The sequence below is a fragment of the Mus caroli genome, chromosome 4, assembly GCF_900094665.2.
Source record: "Mus caroli chromosome 4, CAROLI_EIJ_v1.1, whole genome shotgun sequence".
In the NCBI taxonomy this organism is placed as follows: domain Eukaryota; kingdom Metazoa; phylum Chordata; class Mammalia; order Rodentia; family Muridae; genus Mus; species Mus caroli.
Window position 1 is genome coordinate 2,545,909 of NC_034573.1, and position 9,838 is coordinate 2,555,746.

Consider the following 9,838-nt stretch of genomic DNA (forward strand, 5'->3'; position numbering starts at 1 on the left):
TGGAAAGAGAGGCCCATTGGACTTGCAAACTTTATATGCCCCAATATAGAGGAATGCCAGGGCCAAAAGAATGGGAATGGGTGGGTAGGGAAGTGGGGGGCGCTATGGGGGACTTTTGGGATAGCATTGGAAATGTAATTGAGAAAATATGTAATAAAAATATTNAAAATCAAAAAAAAAAAAGAACCACTGATCTAAGTTAATATTTGGTCTGATATATTAATCTTCACCATCAATGAGAACTAGATAGCTATCCCTCACTTTATAGAACAGTGATATTATTTCTGTAGAACACTGAACAGTTAATAATATTGGATAAACTAGTAATCAATTTTGCGTGAGTTATTGTTGATCACTTTGGGGACTAAACATACTGATAAAGAAATGTCTCTCCAATCATTTCATGAACGTGCCATTTTTAGGAAGTCTCCCTTTCAATCATAGGTTATCTGAGGATGCACAATGCTGTCCTGCTTCTGGGTAGAGGCATGCAGAAATAATATAAACCTCAGAATAGCTGGAGTCTAAGAGAGGTCCAATCTGGCCATCCAGCCTCTAACCTTCAGCTGCCTTGTTCTCAGGGTCCATGGCACGATTGTATATACAGTCATAAATAGTTAACACTTCATTTACAAATGAGAAGGGGGAGGTGTCCAAGTCTCCTACATCAGGCAGCACTGTACCTAGACTTCTGTCGCTATTTTTTAACTTTTTTTTGATTCTTTATGAATTTTACATCATGCACTCCAGTCCTCCTCATCTCAGCATCCCTCACATCAGCCCTTGAAAAGAAAAGAATCAAAATAATAATAATAGCTGTTATTATTATTATTATTATTATTATTATTATTATTATTATTATCTTTCCATGGAAGCTGAGGCGTGTCTTGGTCTGGCACACTCTTTTACCTAAATAGCTTTCTTGCAAGTGTTCACTGCAGTGAGTCATTGGTCTGGTTCAAGGCCAGTATTGATAGTATAGCAGAAGCCAGAGGCCCTGAGCAAGACTTCTGCCACATTTAATAAACTACACTGCTCTGGTACTGTGTGTCAGCTTCCGTCCCTTACAGAAGATAACTTACAAAGATTGTTTTACTATAAACACGTGACACTTCTGTATTCTAGCAAATATGGAGACAAAGGAGGCAAAGTCTCGGTCAGTCCCACTAGCCAACCCAATGACTCTTCCTTGATGGTACTTGCTCTCATTAACTCCTGCTTCCTGTATTCTTAAGCTTAATGGTTTTGATGGACTAACTCAAAGGTCACAGAGTGGCTGAGTATCAGAAGTGCTGCCACTCTTTCCTTTTCTGATCCCAGGCATCATCCCACCCTCTGGGTCTCAGTCCCCTGCTTGGTAGATACAAATGAAAATGTCCCTAGTTATCCTTTTGTTTGGGAGGTGCCACACACTTGGCATAATGCACAAGGTATACGCTGAGCATTGCTATTATTGACATGGTGAACGAGGGGTAGCAGAGCAAGCATACCTAGCACTGGCAGGTCGTTTAGTTGCTCTTGATCCAAGTAAATGGCATTCCCTCCAGAGCTGAGCTCTTGGCCAGCACTCTGTAATGCTCCATTCACTTCTTCAGAGGCGGCTTTCATTGCTTCAGGGCTCCTGTGGAAGGAGACATGTGGGGGTGGATGTCCTCATTTAGAGATCTATGAGTAAGTAAGAATTATCCGTTTCTTTTAATGAGGTGGTTATGGTAGTAAGGATTGTACAAGGAGAGACCATGGTGCCAGGGAGTGTGCAAAGGGAGAGGGTCATAGGAATGTGCAAGAGTATGTATGCCAAGGGGAGACAGACAGGGAGTATGCAAAAGGGCACTGAACTGGATTCATATCCTTGAGCTCATGCACGGGCATTAAAGGGGCCTTGCTATGTAAAGGCAAATCTTTGGTCAGATCTCTATAAATTAATGATTCTAATACATGATGAACATAGTAAATCAGAAGGAATATGTCCCCTAATATGCAATTACCAAGGATTGGCTAATTCCCAAGTAGAAGTTAAAGTTTATTCTTACACTGCATACCATAGTGTCAGTATACAAGTTGCCACTTGTGTTGTTATTTTTTTAATGGTGAGATAAAGGATATTCCATTTCAGTGTCTGGAAAATGGCTTGAGGCTGAGTGTGAAACCTGATTACAGTGAACTGAGCCTCAGAAATGTTTGACTAACAAGTAGTTGTGTGACTTAAAACATGGCTGCAGCTCATATATGATATGAAATCAATGGTGCTACTTTGCTGTGAATTCCTGTGAGACAGCAGGAAAATGGGAATGCTCAAATCAGTAAGGCATTGCCAGCCACTGCCCTTGTCACATCGGCAAGCTAGTCATCATTTAAAATGTTTATATGGTGGTCAAGATTGCAGTCATGGATTTAATTTGACATTAAGAAGAATACTATGGGGTGAAGAGCAAGACTGGGCCAGGGGACCTGCATTGACAGAGCGCTAGGCTATCTGAGATCTGTGGCTTCTGGGACATCCCTTCGATGGGACTGTGCTCTTACAAAAGGCTGCTTCTGTTATGTACATGCTAAACATTGGCATTAGGTATCACTTTCTTGATTGATGGCTCAGAAAGCTACAAGTCTTTTCAGTTTTTGAGCTAAAAATTGAACTATACATCACCATGAGGAGAAAACACTTAAATTACTAGTCACCTGATCATTTGAAATAAGCTCCAGAAGGTTGCAGGAATGGTGTTTGCTTGAGATGCCCAGAGGATCGCGAGGTGCGTCTTAGCCTTCTCCATGTCATCAAAGGTGGAGAGCGTATCGTTGAGAAACATGCGTAGACGGATCAGTTCAGAGACCTGGTCCCTCGTGTACAGGTTCTTGTGCTTCAAGCTCTCAGCCAGCCTTTCCCGGGCTTTAAGTGCGGTCTTGAACAAGTGAATAGGGACGCCTGCCACTAGTGCCGGAAATATTTGGTCAAATTGTTTGAAGCTGTCAAGGTTATTTTGAATAAATGCTCTTTGTGTATCTGCCTTTGAAATATCTTTGCCAAACAGCGTTAGATATCCGGCTTCAAACATCACTCGGTAGCAGAAGGCATACATCCCTTCCGTGACCCAGACAGCGCTCTTTGATTTAGGAAGGCCCGGAGGTCTCATGACAGATTGGAGGTTTTTCATCATGGCTTCAGAGAGTGAACACAGAGCATCTCCCTGGAGGGTTTTGTTAAAAGTCTTCTTTATGTTTTCCGTGGTATTTCCATCACTTGGGTCTATGCTTCTGTGTCCAAATGCCTAGCGGAAAATAAAATCCATGAAACGGGAAGAGGCTAAACTCGGGCTAGCTAGTGTTGGGGAGTGTCTGGAAGACAGACTAAATACATTTATACTTCTCTGTCTGGCCTTCCCTAATATGATTTCACAGTACATTCCAACAGTAGAACCAAGACATCCTCTTCCTTTGGGGTCAAGTTTAAATCCCAGCTTTACAGTGGAACTTTTCTGGACTGCCTATCACCCTTTGGTGTTGTGCTAATCTGCCTCTATATTCTTTGTGGATGCACTTTAACCAGACATCAATCTACTTAGTGACAGAGATTATATCTAATATTCTCTTTAAAAAATCATTAAATGCTGTTTTCTCTAGAACAGATTCTTGATGGCATCCAAATTACGTTTAAATATGTGGCCTACTTTTAAGGAATGAAACGTGTGCATGGATTGAAGATTAAGTGTGCAAACACTCTGCTGGGGATGCTGTGTAGGCATCTCTGGTACTATGAATCTGTGCTTTCCTGACTCATACAGTGTCCTCTGCCGCAGAAATAGTCAATGACAAATTTACCATCTATCTTAAATTTCTAATGCTGATTACTAAGAGACTTTCTGATTTTATGTTATCTCTATTCTGCAACCTAATAAAACTGGAACAACTAAATATGCTCATACATCTACAGACCAGGAAACAAACAGTCTGTATAACTAATTACCTTTGCAGAAGTAGTGTAATGAAATTTTTTCCAGTCAAAATATTTTCCGTGACATAAGACTTTGTGGTATGACAGGGAGTTTGTGATGAAGTGGACATATTTTCCCATCAGTTTGCAGGTAAAAACATGGCCATGTTTCCTTTGCTTTGCTCTTAGGAATTCAAGAGGATTGGATCCGAATTTCAGAGCACAGCCCAGGTATGGAATCAACCCGTTCTCCAAAGGAGGTTCACCTACTTTCCTGTAAGACACAGATTTGGGAGGTTGGGAAAATTACATGTTCAGTGTTTTCTACTACTTATTTCATATGTAGCTTCATAACTACGGTTTGTAGATACTTCTTTTGGTGATGGGACCCCTCTCTTTTACTAAAACAGTGACTTTTTTAGTGTACTAAGATATTGCTGAGGGTGATTACTAAATCTACCCACTCACGAATCTATCTATTAACCTATCCATCAGTCTATCCACCTCGAGATATATATACATACATATATATATATATATATATATATATATATATATATACACATGTGTGTGTGTGTATTCATACATTCATCAAGAACCCAATAAATTGTTTCTATGCCTATGTCCTATTGCTTTTCCCAACGGCAGAGCTTAAAGTGTTAACATAGCCAGCAATATTCTTGCTCTCGAAGTATCACCTAATGATTAGACTTTTCTAAGAATCATTTCCCAAAATGCCTATTTTGTTTCATTTGCTCTTTTTCTTTAAGGATGGGAAACATCAAATGACAGAAAGGGCTACAGTGTTAAAGTTTTAACAATCTACATAATTTAAAATACTAGCATCCTGAGGACTGGAGGTGTGGCTCAATGGTGGAGATCTTGATAACATTTATAAAACCTTCCCTTTGATCCTCAACTCTGGAAAAAAGAACATTATTATTCTGAGATGATATTTGAGGTGAATAGGAATCTCATTTGGAAAATTAGATCATTATAAAATGAAATTGGATCAAGTAAACATTGGCAAACCATGAACTAAAATCCAATACTCTTTTACTCTCTCTTAAATGTTTTATTAAAATTATAAGCTTATTTATTTCCCAATAAATTATATATTTAGTGTTTTCTACTATTTATTTCAAGCTTCCTAACTACAGTTTGTAGATACTTCTTTTGATGATGGGGACCCTGCTTTTTTATTAAAACAGTGGGTTTTTTTTTAGCCTATTAAGATATTGGTGAAGAATATCTCTTCATCTCTTGTAAGAATAATTGAGTATAATTGATATTTCCTTTCTTAGAATGATGATAAGCTGTTTAATTTAAACTGGTAACTATCAACCAAAGAGGCAAAGAAAATTTTTTAAACTAAGAGAACACACACTGGTCTACCTCTCTGAAGATAATGCCAGGGGTATTCTTCTATTTTGATGTTGACAGTACAGAAAATATCTAAATATCCTGCCCCCCAAATTTTCTTTGAGTCATTCAAAATGATGTCATGTGCAGGCACCAAAGCTTCCCAGTCACACAGTTGATTAACATTGGAAAGAAAAGTTAGAGGCAGACAAACTCAGGCTCTGTGCTCTTACCCAAGCTTAGACTGAGTCTGCAGAAAACCCAAATGAACACACACTTGCTTAGGCAGAGCATCTAGTCAGTTCATGTCACAGAAAGAACCTCTCTAAATATTACTCTTCTCAGCTTAGGTTTGTTCCACACATGCATACATAAACTTGCATCAAAAACTTGTAATTTTTTAGTTATGTTTAACAACATCTGCATTACCAGTGGTGAATGTGAATATGCTAAGGGAAACTATCTATATCTTGTTATATATAGTCAAAGATGTGTGTCTTTAAATTTAAAATTAAAAGTACTAATGTACTAGTATTTTTTTCATGCTGTGTAATAGTGAAGATATTGAATACTAGAAATAAATTAAGACAAATTAAAAAAATGTTTCCATACCTTCTCCTTATTCCAATGATAAACCATATGCAACAGCTCACTACCACAGCAATCCCCCAGATCAAAGAAATGCTCATCATTTTGCAAAAGCAGGAAAACTTCCCAAGGGGAGAATCTGTGCTTAGCAAAGCAAGGCGGTCCAGAAACTGTGGTTCTAACTAGGCTTTATATATGCATAGGATCATGATCCAATAACTTGAACTTGGGTGACCAGAGCAAACACTAACTATTTGTCCTCCTAAAAGAAAAAAAAGAAAAAAATAGCATTATCTGGCCTTGAACTAAGTCCATCTTCTCAGAAGAGGCTCCAGAACAAGCAGAGAGCTGCAATACTCGATAAGCCGAAGGTCTGTCCCTCATGTGCTGACATAACATTCAAAGCTGGGGACAACAGCTAACACTGTGCTTCTGTGTGTAGGAAAAGAAGTAAACACACTACAGAAGAGCTCGCCTATCAAAGATGTGGAGTGTGATGTAAGCAAAACAGGCAGAAGCTTTCCATCCTGGCTTTAATACTGGCTGTCCATGTCACTAATCTTTGGGAAAATTATTTAAATGAATTTCCAGAAGTATACAGCAACCAATCCTAAAGTATATGAACGGTGTGGAACAGTTTGTTTTAGTTGGTTGGTTGGTTGGTTGGTTTGGTTTTTTTTTTTTTTTTTTTTTGCTTGATTGCTCAGTGTGTTTATAAAACCACAGGTACTTCATGTAGTCTATCTACTATCGTTGAAATAGAAAACCTCCCAGCACTGGTCTTCTAGGCAGCCATAGCTTGAGAATTCACTCTTTACCAATTTTTATTTGTAATTAAGATGTACTTTTATTTCAAATAAAGACTACAACACTTCTTGTCAAATGTATATATGAATTCATAATTTTCCTCTTATACTACTCATAAACTGGTATACAACTTTCCCAACTTTACTCAGAATAATCTTTCACTCTGTGCTGAAGATTGAACCAATGGCCCCACTCCTCCAAGGCAAGCACTCTACCGCTGAGTTACATCCCAGCTCCCTACTTAACATAAATATTAATTGAGTATTTTTATGTTTCAGGAACTCTTTGAAGATATTCTGGTTTCAGGTACTAACAAGACAGGGAGTTTCTCTACTGAAGATTGTATTTTGATGGGGAGACAGCAAATATGTGTTGTGTATCCATAAAATGAGGTGTACAGGGATAAATATGGCTTTAAATATGTTGATAGGAGAAGCTTTTTTGCAAAGATGATACTTGAGATAGAATAGCTAAGGAAAGACATTTCCAGGAGAGGGGACAGCAAAGGTGAAGTTCCTGAGCAGAGAGAGGATGAACTTGGTGTGCTAAAACACAGAATGAACAAATGGAGGATAGGAGATGGAGTTGGGTTTAAGAAAGCGACTAGAAGATAAGCAAAATTTAGTTCATATAGGGATGCTGGGAGTGGAGAGAGGATTGGACCTATTGCCTTGGAAGGCAATATATCAGTATAATGTTTTGAACATTTGAAAATCCAAGGGACAATGTCAATTTCTCAGCTGAGTATAAGAATCTGAGGTAAGGATAAAGGACTACATCAGTGATGTAGATGTTAAGCCATCAGCATTTTTGATATTTAAAGCCAAGGGACCCTCTCAGGTCACCTAGCAGAAGCAGTAGGTAGAGTATGACACTAGGCCACAGAGAGTGCATTCTATTTCCCGATGCCAGTAAAAGGAGAGAAAAGAAAACAATAAAAGAGAGATAAAATGTACATATATGTCTCTGGATATATATCTGTATAATGTGTGTATTATTATTATTAATAATATGTACTTAATCTGAATAAAACTATCTTAGTTATTCAAATAATTCTTTTTTAAGACTTATTTATTTTATGTACATGAGTCTGTATATATGCCTGAATGCCAAAAGAAGGTGTCAGGTCACACTACAGAGGGTTAAGAGCCACCATGTGGTTGCTGGGGATTTATCTCAGGACCTCCAAAAGCACATAGTGCTTTTATCTGCTAAGGCATTGCTCCAGCCCATCAACTAATTCTTGATTGGTGGACATTTGAGTCCTGCCTAGCTTTTGTTATAGATGCGATAGCTTTTTCCCCTCCCTAAACAGGGCCCACAGATCCTTTATCATGTGGTCTGTGACTATAATCATTAACATCAGTTGCTATGCAACAGGATAGATTTTCTCAGAATCTATTTAAACGTCCTAATGCTTTGTGCACATTAAGTATATTTATATTGCTTTTATAAAATAGCACATCGTCTTCTCAAATGGCCCTTGAAAAGCCTAACCCTAATGCATCCAATCACAGCTGAGTAAGTGAAGAAAGAACCTCATAGCTAAGCAATCCAGGTCTCTAACCCTCTTCAATAAATCACAGAAGACAAAAATAAACAGGAAAAGCCATAGGTGGCCTCTTAGTATTCTCTTTACAACTTGCCATGAATCTGTAATTCTGTGCAAATAAGGGACAATCACTCTCAGAGCCTAAGGAAACTTCTAAGGTTTGCCTTCTTCACCCACCCTCATAACAGTGCAGACTCATTCCAGTCACCCTGGCGGGTGTTTATCTTGATGTCCCCTACCCTGTCCTTTTGTTGTTCCTCCCTCAATTGTAACCCCTTCTCTATGTCAAGCACCCAAGCACACATATGGAGATATAGGCACATGACAGTTTTCTTGTTACACGGGCTTTGGCTTTTCATCTAAGAAGTCCAATTCTTACTTATGCTCTGTATTCATGAACAGCATCTAGCAAAGCTTCTAACCTGGGACTGGAAATGCCAATGCTTATAATGGTTGTCAAACCTACAAGTAGACTGAAAGGGAATACATAAACATTTTTCTGATAAATGCAGAGCATCAAGTTTCATGTCTGGGTATGATGACATCTGGGTGTGTTTTTAGCTTAGCCTGGTACTTTATGATGTTAAATATACAACTTTTCCCACTCCTTTTCCTTAATGCCATATTTTAGTTGGTTAAATTTTATTAATTCTCTCTGTCTGTCTGTCTCTCTGTCTGTCTATGCCTTTCTCTCACTCTCTGTCACACACACACACACACACACACACACACACACACACACACACCATGGCACCTATTGCATGGTAAGCACCGAATTAACCCTGGGAACACAGTGTAAAACATAACAGCTGTGACCCTGACCTCTGGCGTTTCTATTGCAGCAGTGTAGACAGGTGCCCTGAAAAGGCAGGGTTATTATTGTCCAAAGTCCTGGCATGCCAGGTTGTGTTTATTTCAACTCCAATGCCTCTCTAGTGGTTCAGTTTCTTTACCATTTCTGTAGGATACTATAGAAGACCACAAATCCTGCAGTTTGGAAGAACTTGATCTTGCCCTCAGAGAATATAAGGCCTAAGCCCAGTTTCCCATCATCATCAACAGAAATGAGCAAAGCAGGCTGGAGATGTGGTTCAGTAGTTAAGATCCTTTGCAGAAGACCCTTGTTTGGTTCCTGCACCCACACAGGAAAGTTCACAACTGCCTGTAATTCTAGCTACAGGGAAACTGGCCTCTGTGGATACCTGTGCACATGTTTGTACACAGACTCACACTGACAAGTACACATATGCAAGAAAAGAGAAATGTTTGAAAAATAAATTGATACACCAGAAGAGCAGAAAGAAAAACCAAACACATCAGGTGTCGATATACATATTCTGGTGGCACATTTGATTGAACTGCCTATTAAAAAATACAATATTGTATTAAAAGTAAAATAGAGGAGTGGGGGTAGAGCTCAGGTGTGGGAACACTTGCCTGGGATATGTGGGTCCCAGAGAGAGAGAGAGAGAGAAAGAGAGAGAGACAGAGACAGAGAGAGACAGAGACAGAGAGAGAGACAGAGAGAGGAGAGAGAGAGGAGTAAGAGGGGAGAGAGAGGGGAGAGAGGGGGAGAGAGAGGAGAGGGAGAAGAGAGAGAG

General features: G+C 39.1%; 1 protein-coding gene across 1 annotated transcript in view; it reads right to left on the minus strand.

The window, feature by feature from the left end:
• The window catches only part of LOC110293070 (cholesterol 7-alpha-monooxygenase), a 10,162-nt gene extending 4,096 nt beyond the window's left edge, over positions 1 to 6,066 (minus strand). The window contains exons 1-4 of the mRNA XM_021160837.2: positions 5,903 to 6,066; positions 3,962 to 4,202; positions 2,680 to 3,266; positions 1,491 to 1,621 (exon numbers count right to left, since the gene is read on the minus strand). Coding sequence (XP_021016496.1) covers positions 1,491 to 1,621; positions 2,680 to 3,266; positions 3,962 to 4,202; positions 5,903 to 5,982 — 1,039 coding nt within the window. The 5' untranslated portion in view covers positions 5,983 to 6,066. The remainder of the gene's footprint in view (positions 1 to 1,490; positions 1,622 to 2,679; positions 3,267 to 3,961; positions 4,203 to 5,902) is intronic.
• Between the last annotated feature and the right edge of the window lie 3,772 nt (positions 6,067 to 9,838).